The sequence below is a fragment of the Vitis vinifera genome, chromosome 12 (genome assembly GCF_030704535.1).
Source record: "Vitis vinifera cultivar Pinot Noir 40024 chromosome 12, ASM3070453v1".
Taxonomy (NCBI): Eukaryota; Viridiplantae; Streptophyta; class Magnoliopsida; order Vitales; family Vitaceae; genus Vitis; species Vitis vinifera.
Genome location: NC_081816.1, coordinates 22,109,129 through 22,124,955, shown reverse-complemented (window position 1 = coordinate 22,124,955; position 15,827 = coordinate 22,109,129). Strand labels below are relative to the sequence as shown.

At 35.1% G+C, this 15,827-nt stretch overlaps 1 protein-coding gene across 1 annotated transcript; it reads left to right on the top strand.

Annotated features, from left to right (window-relative positions):
- Positions 1 to 1,960: 1,960 nt before the first annotated feature.
- LOC100266242 (serine/threonine-protein kinase-like protein At5g23170) lies at positions 1,961 to 3,860 on the top strand. Its single transcript, XM_002264105.4, has one exon. It carries the CDS (start codon positions 2,337 to 2,339, stop codon positions 3,420 to 3,422), a length of 1,086 nt encoding a protein of 361 aa, XP_002264141.1. The 5' UTR covers positions 1,961 to 2,336; the 3' UTR covers positions 3,423 to 3,860.
- The last annotated feature ends 11,967 nt before the right edge of the window (positions 3,861 to 15,827 follow it).

Below are 15,827 nucleotides of genomic sequence, written 5' to 3'. Positions count from 1 at the left end.
AAGTCTCCAAATTTTTTTGCATAAATTATTATTATTATTATTTTATTTTAAAAATAGGAAACAAAAAATTTCTCCAAACAAATCCAATTGCTAATTTTACTTTTTAATTGGACTTAGATTTTGACTAGCTTTTGAGAAATTGAAAGTTTGTTCACATTGGATAAGAACTTTTGCCAACTTTTAAAACTTTTGACTCAAGTGTAAAAGCTTGGTACAAATAAATCTTGAATTATTTGACCAAATTACTTCTCAAACCCTGATTATTTTCAATAGGATCAAATTACGTACCTTCTAGTAGCATAAAACATACAAAAATGTTTTAACCCTAAATCACTCAAAAATTGAAATTTTAAAACCCTTGTGAGCATAAAAGAATTAGCTAGGGTGGATGAACCAATCCCAACTTCTTGCAATCACCCACTAATTCTCACTTGATGAATCATCCAAGAAAAAGAATTTGTCCAAGCACATATAGTTAATGAAGAGAATTTTGGATCAATCCAAGCATCTTTCTAAATAAGATTTGTCCAAACACCCAAGTTTTGGAGGATAGAACTTTCCAAGAATAATAAACCCTTGCCATATTTTAGCATCTAACATTCCTTAAAGAACCCATTACTATCAGAAAAAAATATAGATGATGATAAGATATTTTATTATAACAATCATTAAATTATATCTTTGTGTTTGTGTTGTTCTATGTGGATGTTCTTTATTGGCATATACATATAAATTATAGGATGCTGCTTGCTAAAAACACAACTCTACCTCGACCTCTTTTCTCTTTTGTATTATAATAATGGGTATCATGTGGTCACGTACAATTCAAATATATGTAGTGGGAGATTTGAAATTACTCAAATTCTTAAACCCTAATTTTCAAGAATTTTAGGGTTATTTCACTCATCTTTTATGATATTTTAGGTAAATATAACTATCCCTTATTGATTTGAAAAATTTGTCAAATAGCTCCCTTATTTTGAATTAGAAGGGAGGTAAATAAAAATATCAAAGGAGAATGATAGGAAAGACATTTGATGAAATTTTAAACTAATTGAGGTTAGATGTATTCAGCGGAGGTCAATGAAATTAACCCAGAGTTTTATTAGTAATCAATCTTTCTATTTTAGGATTTGTTTTTGGATGAAATTTTAGTTTTTAATAGAAGTAGTTTTATGAAATGATTTGTGTTAAAAGACTTTTATTTGATGTATACAAAATTTTAAATTATGGATGTTTTTGCTTATAACATGACCTTTATAGGTCTCTCTAATCATTTTTATCGCAATCACGTTAATGTAAAGTATACATATCTAATTATAGTAAAATATTTTAGACATTAAGGTTCTATTTGGTAATTGTTTTAAAAAAATAATTTTGAAAATAGTTTTTAAAAACTGTTTTATGATATTTTATAGAACAAAAGTCTATTCGAGAACTTAAAATGCTTTTAACATGTTTTTAATATTTTTAAATATGTTTTAAAAATTATTTTTATATCCGATGCTTTATTTTTAATTAATTTTCATGCTTGTATAATTATTTTATAAAACATGCCTCATAAAACAAGTGAAAATAACTTAAAATTATTAAAAAATATTATTTGAAAATATTCTATTTTCTGTTTTTAAGAACAAAAACAGTTTCTAGTTGCTAAACATGTTTTTTTGTATTGGAGAACAAAAATGCCAAATAAGCCTTAAAATATTACACTAACTAAACATTAATTTTCTTGATTAAAACTTCATTATTTCGAGTAAATTTTTTTTATCACTTTTTTTATATATTATGTCTTATCCCGATATATTATAGGCGAGGTTAATAAAAAAAATTATATTTTATATAAATTTAATTACTATCAATTTATAAAATTAAGGATATTTATATCTATATGATCCACTTATTTTAAATATTCGATGATGGGCTTTCACGCCCAAATTACCCTCTCAAGAAGACTCATCAACTCCCTTAATTTATAAGTACACCAACTCCCATTACCATGCCCCTTGCCACCCTAGTACCAAGAAAAGGAAACACAGAAGAAAAGTAGAGATGGGGACAGAAGAGAGAAAAGAAAAAAAAAGGGAAAACAGCTAATGGAGCATCTTCTCATCCTTTAGCTGCTTTTCCTCTATAGTTTTTTTTCCTTATGATCTATCATTCTTTTATCATAATGCTCCCTCTCAAAGCCTCTTTATTCTCAGCCTTCTACAAAAGCCTTTCTCTCTTTCCACATTCCATCTCTCAACTCACAATAAAGCTCTGTCCTTCTACAAAGTCATAGACACATTCAAACTTGCCCTCTTCACAAACAACATCCCAAGGTGGTGGAGGAGATGAATATGATCAAGGAATTCGACTACAAGGAGCTCGAAGAAGCGACTCAAGGCTTCTCTCCTACTCATCTTATCGGTAAAGGAAGCCATGGATTAGTCTACAAGGGAGCTCTACAAGACGGCAAGCTCGTCGCGATAAAAAAACCTTCCCCGGGCCTTCAAATCCTTCGCGACAACACCAAGATCGATAACGAAATAAGTATGTTATCTTCGCTACCCGAAAACCCTAATATCATCAGTTTGCTTGGTACGAGTCACGACTCAGCCATGAACAAGGTTTTAGTTATGGAACTCATGCCTAATGGCTCTCTTCATGACTTGTTGCATGTTTCCACTACGCCACCAACATGGCCTCAACGCTTAGGGATGGCCATGCAGATAGCTAGGGCAGTGCAGTTCCTTCATGAGGAGAAGCCTTTGGTTGTCCATAGGGATATCAAGTCTGCCAACATTTTGTTTGATTCAGAATGGAATGCCAAGTTGGCAGATTTTGGGCTCGCCGTTCGAAAAAATGAAAATATAGACCATTCCCGAGTCGACTCATTGAGTCAACCCGCCGGGACTATTGGGTATTTGGATCCTTGTTATACCACCCCTAGCAAACTAAGTACAAAAAATGATGTGTTTAGCTTTGGGGTAGTGCTACTAGAAGTTATTAGTACTAGTAAAGTTATAGATCTGTCAAGGACACGGACTCATATAGTCGAGTGGGCAATACCATTAATAAAAAAGGATCGGATAAAGGAGGTTTGCGACTCAAGGACTGAGTTACCGATGTGCATGGAGGGTACTATAAGACATATCTTGCGTGTGGCGGCCCGTTGTGTCTCCTCAAGGGAAGATCTTCGACCATCGATGCAACAAATCATCATTGATATCGATAAACATCGATCCATCGACCGGGTTCGGGTTCCGATTTGGTCAAGCCTCTTAGAAAGTGTAGTTCTTATAAGAAGGGGGCGAAGATCAGCATCCCGATTTAGGGGGGCTAACTCAGTGAAGTGTGCAACTCACAAAGGAGAAGTTGGTGGTGAGTTTGCAAGAGGGAAGGTGTTGTTGAGGGATGTTTTGGCTGAAATATGCTAGTTATATACAGATCAGCTGAGTCATGAACTCACTCGGTGAAAGATTGGTAATGGACTGAGTCAACTCGGTTGGTGGGGTCAGTTAACTCCGATAGGTCAATGGTCACACTGACACATTGAATAATGAAGAATTTTGTTGAGGGTTCAGAGCATGCCGTCCAAACACAAGATTCCCAAAAGTAGGTGACAGAGAAAAAGCTTTGTTTAGTGCTCTGTCATTCCATGCTGATGGTTATGCTTCTTCTTTCCTTTTCTTTTGGGCACCGTTTGCCTTGGTGCCCCTATGGTTTGCCCATACCATTCTTATAGAATCAATTTACTTGGAAAAAATTAGGGTTTTCCAAATATTTTTATTATTTTTTTCATATCTCTATACCTTTTGATGTATGAATTTTGAAGCACTGATGTATCAATTTTTATAAGATAAGAAATTTATATATTGTGTTGTATCGAAAAATCGATGATAAGTGTCAAATAAAATAAAAAATAATAATTTAATTAGAAAAAATTATTTGATATGTTATTAATTTTCTTTTATGTAATTGTAATTTGGGCAAACCAAATCACTTATAGTATCAACTAATTAATTAAAAAAATAATAGATATTTTTTAAAAAATTTCTCATTATGTTGGATGCATGTATAAGGTTGTGGAAAATAAGAAATTTGTTATTTTAAATTATAAATTAGTGATTTTTTTTTTCTAAAAATAGTAGTGAAATTCATCTAGTTGAAAATAATTTAATTAAAAAAAGAAAACATTAATATTTTACTCCTTATGCAATTATATTTTATATTTCTCTTAGATGTATAATTTAAGTATAAGAATGCATTTAGTAGTGATTCTATTCGAAGTGTTTTTAGTGAAAATATTTTTTTTAAAAGTGTTTGTAAGAGAATCATTTATCGATTGTTTTTCTAAAAAAACACTTTCAGATTTTTAAAAATGTTTTCTAAATTTTGCAAAATATATAATTTTTTTTCTTTCAAAAACAACTTTTAAGTTAAAAACGTTTATTAAAATCACTACTAAATGGGCCCTAACTCATATAAGTGTTTTCAAAGTAGCCAAACTTATAAAATGATATGAAAATTTTAGGACTAAATCGTATAGACCAAATGATTGATGGGTGAATGTTAAAAAACTTAGGGAACTCTAAAATTCATACACAAAATGATTAATGGATGAATATTGAAAAGAGTGGGGGCATTTAAGCAAATCTTATCATCACCCAATTAAAAGGTAATAAACCTTTAATAATAAAAGCAAAAGCATCAACAAAGTAGTAAAGAGTCTTGAAAATAACCCGATTGAGAATGATTTAAATACACATGACAATGTCATCCTAGTTGAACAAAGGATATGCTTTAACTTAGATCTTTGATGACAAATTAGTGGGTAAACTTTATATAAAGAATGAAAGCGTTGAAACCAATCATATAATACTTATTATATTACTTCAACTTTTTTCTATTTTTTTTTATATAGCTCAAAAAATACAATAAGGATTTGTTTGAGACAATGTTAATTCTATTATATAAAGCGAGTCTATTGTAACAAAAGTTTTTTTTTTATATATCGTTTTGAATGCTTTTATCCGATCATATTACCGATAAACCTTCCATGGTTAAGCCCTTAGGACTTTTCGTGGAGACTCAAACCTCAGGATGTTGACTGTTCTGTAACAACGAACATTAGATAAATTTAGAGTATCATCGGTGGTAGGATTCAAATTCATAATTATGTGTCACTTACTAGAACCACACTTTTTAGTATTTGCCTTGACCAAATTGTCCGATTATATTATGAAAATATGATTATGAACAAAACGATCAAAGATATGAAAAATATAATCAAAATATTAAAAAAGTAGTAAAAGAAAATAATGACTATAGCATCAACAATATGATTAGAGTACAAAACTTCGGTATGGTATATATTTGATAGTATAAAAACTTCATTTTATGATTTTTAATAAAAATGGAGATAGGGTTTTTTTTTTTAAATAATTAATTAAAAAAATTTACTTCTTATATTACATGATTGAAACATTCTTAAAAATTGTAATTACATTAAAATTACAAGTCTTTATCATAGGGGGATGAGAGTTAAGATATCACTAACAATAAAAGGTGATTGAGGAAGATACTCTTGTACACGATCTCCTATAAGATATTGGATTGCTGATGAATATCTAATAGCTTAATGGAGTAGTGATGTGCCATATCACTTTTGGGCTCTAAAAATGAATTCTATAAGCGACATAGTTGATGCCATGCACCCTTGTAATAAGGGCTACTTTTTGGTATTCGTGATGTCTTTTTCATAAATATTTTTCAAACAAGAAGATATGTGGCAGTTGTGTTGAGTATATAAAACAAACTTTGATATGTCACACCTGTTCCCATGTTCACTTTTTCTTTGGGGTATCACGGAGACCCCATTTGTTGTGGATGTCTCACCATAGCATGTGCCTAATGTTATTAAAAGGTCATGTTTAAAAAAGAATCTAATATGAAAGTTGATCAAATGTTATTTCTTTTATAAGTTTCATTTTGACTTATACAAAAAAATATTTTTTATTTAATAAAATTTTTATAAGACTATCATTACCTTTTTGAAAATTATGAATTTGAGTTTTTATTTTTTATTTTTAATTAAAGCCAAAAATAAAAATGATCCCAAATAGGGACTTTAATGTTGTTAATTTATAGGACAATTATAATTAGTTGCAAGTCAAATTATTTGTTTCAAAAACAAAGGTTCTATAAAGGTAAAGTATTAAGAATATATGAAATCTTTGAATGTTGCGCCATTGTGAGGTCATTTGAATTTACATAGCACCAATTTTTTTTCATAATTTTTTTTTTCCGCTTTGAGCAATACTTAGAAAGCCTATAAGCTAGTCTATGTTTACCCAAACAAGATTGCAATAAGGAAAGCAACAAGAAAGGAACAAGGCAATATGACGATGGCAGGGTAATTTTCCCCCAACTTACATTACTCTATAAGGAATTTAAAATGGACAATGTTTATAGGCTTCATCAACAAACAACTTCCTATGTATCTGGTAACAATCTATTTGAATTCAAAATAAAACTTTTTTAAATTCAAAGTCAAGTTTCAATTTCAAATTTTTTCTACTTATTCCCAAGCTTTAGTCATTTGCCACATGTCTTTTTTACTCATTCAAAGTCCTTTGTTGCCATCTATTGGCAACATGTGAGGCTCATTTTTTGATTAGTGCCACTTGTCCTCAAGATCAACAACCCACTCCTTGTCTTACCACCATCATTGGAACTAACTTGCTTGTTTGCACATGCACTTGACACTTAGTACTTGTTAGAGATATTGGTTTGACTTGTGCCAAATGTCTTCCTATTTTGGCCCATATCTTAGCCCATCATGTGTGAAGCCTCATTAATTCGGTGCCAATAGTCTTTTCCTTGGACTTGCACCAATGATAAGATGCATTTCGTTCTTAGGTTGGCCCTAATACCAAGGTGTCCTCCCTGTGGCTTTATAGTGTTAGCCCATGCTTGTTGTTGAGCCCACAAGAACCAACCTACTCAAGCGTCTAGTCAACCCCTTGTACGTCCAACCTATTAATATTTGTTCATTTAGGGTTGCCCATTCATGCCAAACCCTTTCTTGGTCCACATATTGCAACTTGTCTTAGTGTTAAGCCTTATTTTAGCTCATAGTCCATGTTGCTATGTTGGCTCATGTGTGTACTAACCATATCGATCCTTCTAACTCAAGCCAACCATACTCATTTGCGTGTCATAGTTGTGCCAAGTGTTATTGCACCCACGTGTTGCACCACACCCCATGGCATTGCGTTCATGTGTGCGTACTAGTAAGACTCACCATTGTGCTTTACTCATGTTCAAAACCCTCTTATTGTGCCCTTAGTGTGGTATAACTTTTCCACGATCATCACTTGTGAGTCATCCATTTTTAAAGAAGCATTTTAAATCATTCCCTCACTGATAGGAGGATACATCATAGGTGCTGAAGGGGACATAAATTATTTAAAAAAAAATATAAGAATATAAAAAAATAATAATTTCTTCTTTTGGAAACTCCATCTCTAGCAACCACCCAAAATTTCACATTTAAATTTTGACCAAGTCGAGTCGCACCATATGTTGCTCACACATGCTAGCCTACATGTTGTGTGCTATGCCCACATGCTAGCAATGTGTGCTACATCTCAAGCCACTACCAAGCCTTCACATGACCCCTCATAAGCCTTAGTCATCACCTTGCCTTGCTTAATAAACACTTATGGGTGCAAGGTGCTACCCTATGAGGCCTTGGTATTGCATTGTCGGAGTCAAGACATTGACACATAACCATGGAATAATGGAATAGCAAGAATAAAACTTATTTTACTCTCTCAATTATTGATATTTTTATTTAAAAAGAGAAAAATGGGAATGCAAAGAAGATGAAGTGAAAAAAAGAGAAGAAAATAAAGAAAATGAAATGGAAGATAATGAGATTAAGGCTAGGATTTGGTTGAGATAAAGAGCTTGTTTTCATTGTTTGCAACAAAGGAAGAAAATTCCATATCATATTTTCAGCCACATATCATTCCCACTGAATTCCATAATCAACCAAAATCCACTCACATGGAACCTTCCTTTCTAGAAACTGATTCTAAGCATTTTTCTAGTAGTCATGGTCATATTTCACCAACATGATCACCTATACAACTATCCTTTAATGCACATGTGGACAATGACCCTCTTACAACGACACCCATGCTAGACTCTCATTCTCCTCGTACCAATGTTGTTTTCTTACCAGAAAATTCATTAGTAAGCGTGTATCTCCCTTTTGTCATCTTATCATCAAGTCAAAGTCTCACATTTACTACTAGATCCAAAAATAATTTTTTCAAGCCAATTTTTTTTTTTTAAAAAAAATTGAACACTCATCTCACCACCATAGAGCCTCGTACATTCACCTAAGCCTAACAACCATCTCATTGCGTTAAGCCATGAGTGATGAATACAATGCCTTACTTCACAATTGCATTAGGTCTCTTATGCCTTCTTTATAGAGAACTTCAGATTACTCTATTCCCAAACCTTAGGGTCATTAGGGTGCATGCAATCCTATCCTAGGCTTTCTAGATCTAAGCATGGTAGGAACCTAGTATTTAAAAACAAAAATAATACCATAGATATAGAGAATATTGTCATACTTGAGATCTAAATGTCCCCATATTTATTCGTGTTAGTGTAGAAAGCTCTAAATCTATAGAATGTCTTATAAATACAATAATCTTCCACCTAATAAGTACTCCCTTGAGTCTAGGCACTAAGATGGTGGAGATCTCACATAGGGTGGAGGCTAATGTTTTCTCTCTAGATTGACCATAGGTTAGGATCAAAGCCCTAGGTTAGGATTTTGCATTAAATACTACCAAAAATAATAACCTTTAGTAATTCCTTAATGGATAAAATATTCTCTATAAAAAAACTTCCAAAAATGTTTATTTTGTTAAAAGAAATTAATCAATCAATTTTGGAAAGTATTTTCAAAATATTTATATCTCCATTAAATTACTAAACTCTCCAAAGATATTTTGGTAACCATTCCTATCATAAATTCTTTATCTTGAGATTGTCCAAGTACTTGATTTATTTCTTGAATCGGAACCTTTGTGCTAAAAGAATTGTTTTTGCATTTCATATTCTTGAACTATCCTTATTCAACATAGTCTCTCTTTTTTCAGGGAAAAGAGCTTGAAGGACTTGGGGTTATCCTCTTTTCAAAGTAGGAAAGCTTGGAGGACCATCATTGGTATTGTTCCACTTTTCTCAGGAAGGAAGTGCCTAGAGAACCACCTATCCAATAACCAAAGACACAATTCCAAAAGGAGTGCCCATCTATCAAACAACAATCAATTTAAATAAATAATCTTGGAAAATTTTTTTGCTGGAAATTTACTAAAACTACCAAACCACTTTTCTTAAGGCCACATGTGCAATATATATACAAAGCATATAATAAGCTAGGAAATAAGTAAATAAATATTTCCTATCCTATTACATAATTGGTAACCTAAGAACTTAGATTTCTAATATTCAATGTTACCAAATCAAACCTACAATAAATGTAGGGTTAGAAAATAGGAAAAACCCTTAATAATCTTACCCTTATTGCCAAACAACCATTACAAGTGCTTGAACACCTAAAAATTATGAAGGACCATTAGATGCAACTTGAGCATTGGAAAGAACCCTTGACAAGGTTGTTTGAGCGCTAATCTAAGCACTTGAGCACTTTGCCTATAACTGTGGATTCTGAGAACGAAAATCTACATCTCCGATTGCCTCTAGCTTCGAAAGCTCACAATTTTTTAGTTGAGGAATGTTCATGGATCTGTTGTGATTGGTCAAAATGACTTCATGCTCTCTTTAGGTTACAAGATTGATAATAAACAGAACTTTTACATAAACAAAAGTCTTATACTCCTCAAAACGAAGTTTACAACTAATATAACCAAAAAAGGAATAACTTTTACATCCAACAACAAGTTCCTATACTCCTAACTACAGAGCTTACAACCCAAATTAGAAAGCAAAAAAAAACCAATGATTATAAAAAACCAAATAAATACTAGATCTAGAGAAGAAAGTTTTATACCTATGATCTAAGTATTCCTAAATCGATTTCCATCCGATGAAGACATTGAGGAAGATTTTAAAACAATAGAGAATACCGTTGAGCTTTTTTACCTAGTGCTCTTCCAACTGATCTCTCTCTTCATGATTGCTTAGCACAAGAGAAAGGTGAGCTTCTCTTTCTCTTTTTAAGGGTGACTAGGGCTCCTCTTTCTAGAATTTTAGAAAACTAAATTGAAATATTGAAGCTCTAACCCTTAAAGGGGTTTATAAAAGCTTCCATGTGAGCTTAAGTGACTTGATCTCAAATTGGGCTTAGGTTGCTTGACATAACTCAATTGGATTCTAATGAATTAATTAGCCCTAATGAACTTCAATTAATTAATTAGCTTATTTTAGAAAGTCAATTTATAAGATTTGATGCAACCTTACATTTTTACCAAAATACCCTTATGCATACTTATGAATTACATACTTCAAATACCCTCAAAATGTATGTCACCGTGAACTAGAAGTTCGAGCGGGGACCACTAGGACCCATAGAAAAATACTGACTCTCTCAAAATCCAATTATGAAGTTGACTTAGCACTTCACTAAAGAGAGTCAATCGCATTCTAGTATCCTATGAAATTATAACGAGCAAGGCTCAGGTCCATGACATGTTATTAATTGCATATGGACTCCCCATGAACTGATATCCATAATATAATAGGATAATACTATCAACCCATCAAGATTACTTCTCTAATCCTTGAGTTACAAATTTTTCTATTATATAATTAACTGACATACTCTAGCTTCAAGGAGCATATATTAAATTCCACTAAAGGAATTACTGTGACCACAAATTTTATGATCACATGTCGTTTGGATTACCTAAGAGGACACTCTTATCATGACGTCTCTATTGAAAATACCTGTTGTCATAAGTCTTTATTAGTAGTTGTTGAGATATTATGATATATTCTAGGAAAGTAGTTGCTATTGTTTAGGATTGTTTCCTAAATGTTGAGATATTATGATGTATTCTAGGAGCTATTGTTTAGGATTGTTTCCTAAACTCTCGGCATTGTTTAGGAATGTTTCCTAAACTCACGGTTTTCCCTTAATTAGGTTTGCTTGATGTACTATATATTTACATGGATGAATATCAATTAGGGTTAAGCTTTGACCCTTTAATCACACTTTACATGGTATCAGAGCACTAACATGCACACACAATAAAACAATGGCCGACGACGATGAACAACCACCATTGCCGCCACCTAAAAGGGAGATGAATTCACCTTTTTTTTTCTCGGCACAAGAGACCGATCAGGCGACTTCATCACTCCCACTCGCTTACGAGGCGAAAATTACGATGATTGGGCTTCCGATATTCAGTTGGCATTGGAGGCACGCCGCAAGTTCGAATTTTTGGAAGGCACTATCACCGGACCACAACCTCCATATACCCAATCTGATTGGAACACCGTCAATGCAATGTTGGTTTCTTGGATTACAAACACAATCGATCCCGAGGTAAAGAGTACCCTATCTAAATTTCGTGATGCAAAACGCTTATGGGAGCATTTTAAGCAACGATATGCTATGGTTAATGGCCCAAGAATTCAACAGTTAAAGACTTCAATTGCTAAGTGTGAGGAATCGAAATCTATGTCTGTTACAACTTACTATGGCAAATTGAATGTATTATGGGAGGAATTATTTAAGCATGAACCACTAATTTCTTGCACTTGTTGTTCGTCTTGTACTGCCGCATCATTGCACCAAGCAAGACGTGAACAAGGAAAATTACATGACTTCTTGATGGGACTCAACACTGATCTGTACGCTCAATTACGAACCAATATCCTTTCTCAAGATCCCTTGCCTTCGCTTGATCGAGCATACCAACTGGTGATACAAGATGAGCGTGTGCGGCTCGCCAAGGCAGTCACAGAAGACAAACTAGCAGAGGTCCTTGGCTTTGCTGTCCGTACAGGTGCTGGAAGAGGACGAGGAAAAACGGAGAGGCCTGTGTGTAGCCACTGCAAGAAGACGGGGCATGAGACTTCAACTTGCTGGTCCCTCGTTGCTTGTCCTCACTGTCACAAGCATGGCCATGACAAAAATAATTGTTATGAAATAGTGGGTTATCCTGAGGGGTGGTTGGATCAAAACAAGGCTGATGGGAGTGTTGGACGTAGTCGTCAACAGGCTGGTCGTGGGCGTGGTTCAGCTCGTGCTAACGCGGCAAGTAGCATAATTGGAGCATCCTCTACTAAAAGTTCTACCGATCAACTCTTCACACCCGAACAATGGAAAGCTCTTGCGGGCTTAATTGGTAATGCTCAAGTTCCGGATGATAGGTTGAATGGTAAGTTTGACACGAAGTCATGGATCATTGACACCGGGGCAACTCATCACGTGATCGGTGATTTATCTTGGTTATTTGATACTATAGCGTTGTTTGAGTGTCCGGTTGGCCTTCCTAATGGTGAATCTGTTGTTGCGACCCAATCCGGTTCCGTTCGTTTGTCGAATAACATCACTCTTAAAAACGTTCTTTATGTGCCGAAACTCAATTGCAATTTACTTTCGGTTTCACAATTGACTGATGACTTACATTGTATTGTCCAATTTAACTCTTATATGTGTGCTATACAGGACCACACCAGGGAGCTGATTGGAACGGGAGTTAGGCAAGATGGACTTTACTACTTCGGTGGAGCTGAAAGTGATTCGGTACAGCATGTTTCTGTCCACAACGCAGCCTCCACTTTGGAGTTGTGGCACAAAAGGATGAGACATCCTTTAGAGAAAGTAGTGAAGTTACTTCCTCCAGTTAGCAATCTTAAGGGTAGTTTAAACAAAGCTTGTGAAATATGTTTTCGTGCTAAGCATCCTAGAGACAAATTTCCTTTAAGTGACAATAAGGCAACTAGAATTTTTGAGAAAATACATTGTGATTTGTGGGGCTCTTATAAACATGTCTCTTCTTGTGGAGCTCGTTATTTTTTAACTATTGTTGATGATTTCTCAAGAGCTATGTGGATTTATTTGTTGGTCGATAAAACAGAAGTTTTTCGGATGTTTATGTCTTTTATTGCAATGGTAGATCGACAATTTTCTCAAACAGTGAAAGTTGTTCAAAGTGATAATGGTACGGAATTTAAATGCCTACTTGACTATTTTTCTGCAACTGGCATTTTATTCCAAACTTCTTGTGTGGGAACTCCGCAACAAAATGGGAGGGTTGAGAGAAAACACAAGCATATTTTAAATATGGGGAGGGCATTACGCTTTCAAGCAAATTTGCCTATTTATTTTTGGGACGAAAGTGTTCTTGCCGCTGCTCATTTAATAAACCGCACTCCCTCTCCTTTGTTACACAATAAAACACCATTTGAAATCCTATTTGGCACCCCTCCTTCATATGCGGCAATTCACACCTTTGGTTGTCTTAGTTTTGCTCATGATAAAAAATCCAAAGATGACAAATTTGCAAGTAGAAGTAGAAAATGTGTGTTTTTGGGTTACCCGTTTGGAAAGAAGGGGTGGAAGTTGTTTGATTTGGACACCAAGGAATTATTTGTTTATCGTGATGTCAAGTTTTTTGAGGATGTTTTTCCGTTTGGTAACCCAGGTGCTGTGAATATTATTCCGGACAACATTGTGCCTACGGTAAATGTTGAAATTGATAGTGATTTTGCTGATTTTGTCGATGATGATGCTGATTTACCTAACCCACAAGCCCAAACACAAAATCCCAACCTCATCCAACCTGAACCCCAAGCCCACCAAGATCTTTCACCTGGGCCGGAAGTTGTTCCCACTGTTGGGCTTGATTCACTTGGGCTTGATAATACAAGCAATGGGCAGTCTGCTCCTATGGGAAAGGGCATGAGGGATAAATTTCCTTCGGTTCTATTACGAGATTTTGTTACTCATACGGTGGTTGTTGAAAGTCCATCTCCCGCCACTCCGTCTCCACAGCATCCCTCAGGTACTCCTTATCCCATAGCACATTATATAAATTGTGACAATTTTTCTGTACATTATCGAAAGTTTCTTGCAGCTATTATTTCGAGCAATGATCCTAAGTCATTTAAAGAGGCTATGAAAGATGTCGGTTGGCAAAAGTCAATGCATGAGGAGATTCGGGCTTTGAAGGAAAATGGTACGTGGACTCTTGAACCTCTTCCAAAGGGTAAGCGTGCTTTGGGAAGTCAGTGGGTTTACAGAACCAAGTACTTCTCAAACGGTGATATTGAAAGGCTCAAATCCAGATTAGTAGTTTTGGGGAATCATCAAGAAGCCGGTATTGATTATCATGAGACTTTTTCTCCAGTTGCCAAAATGACTACGGTGCGTGCTTTCTTGGCTATTGTGGCTTCGAAAAATTGGGAACTTCATCAGATGGATGTTCACAATTCCTTTTTGCATGGAGATCTTGAGGAGGAAGTGTATATGAAGCTACCCCCAGGATTTGAGAGTTCCGATCCGAACTTGGTTTGCAGGTTACGGAAATCACTTTATGGGTTGAAACAGGCTCCGAGATGTTGGTTTGCCAAGTTGGTCACGACTCTTAAAGGATATGGTTTCTTACAATCCTACTTTGATTATTCTCTTTTTACTTACACTAAGGACAATGTTCAAATAAATGTGCTAGTGTATGTCGACGATCTTATTATCTCTGGGAATGATTCCGCTGCACTTAAGACCTTTAAAGCCTATCTCAGTGATTGTTTTAAGATGAAAGATCTTGGTGTTTTGAAGTATTTCCTCGGAATCGAGGTGGCCAGGAGTTCGGCTGGTTTGTTCTTGTGTCAACGCAAGTACACACTTGACATGGTATCGGAGGCCGGATTACTGGAGCCAAGCCGTGTGGCTTCCCGATCGAGCAAAATCATAGATTAGGACTCGCAAATGGGGAGCTCTTGTCGAACCCTGAGTCCTATCGCAGATTAGTAGGTTGACTCATTTATCTGGCAGTGACCCGTCCAGATTTGGCCTACTCGGTTCATACATTATCTCAATTTATGCAGGAGCCTAGAATTGAGCATTGGGAGGCGGCTTTGAGAGTCGTTCGTTATTTGAAAGGTACTCCTGGTCAGGGTATCTTGTTACGTACAGATAGTGATCTGTCCCTGCAGGGTTGGTGTGATTCTGATTGGGCAGTATGTCCAGTCACTAGACGCTCTTTGTCCGGATGGCTTGTGTTTCTTGGGCAATCTCCTATTTCTTGGAAGACAAAGAAGCAACACACAGTTTCCCGCTCGTCTGCAGAAGCGGAATACCGAGCTATGGCAGCAGTTACTTGTGAGCTCAAATGGTTGAAGGGGTTGCTTCTGAGCTTGGGTGTGCACCACCCAAAGGCAATCAAGCTCTTTTGTGATAGTCAGTCAGCCCTTCATATGGCCAAAAATCCAGTATTTCATGAACGCACCAAACACATTGAGGTTGATTGTCACTTTGTTCGGGATGCGATAACAGATGGTTTGATTGCTCCATCATATGTTCCTACTGTTACACAATTGGCGGATATTTTTACAAAGGCTCTTGGAAAGAAACAATTTGATTATCTTCTTGCCAAGTTGGGCATTTTTGAACCTCATGCTCCAACTTAAGGGAGGGTGTTGAGATATTATGATATATTCTAGGAAAGTAGTTGCTATTGTTTAGGATTGTTTCCTAAATGTTGAGATATTATGATATATTCTAGGAGCTATTGTTTAGGATTGTTTCCTAAACTCTCGGCATTGTTTAGGAATGTTTCCTA

Excerpts from the sequence above, each read along its gene's own strand:
- LOC100266242 (XM_002264105.4), top strand. The coding sequence starts at position 2,337 with ATGAATATGATCAAGGAATTCGACTACAAGGAGCTCGAAGAAGCGACT.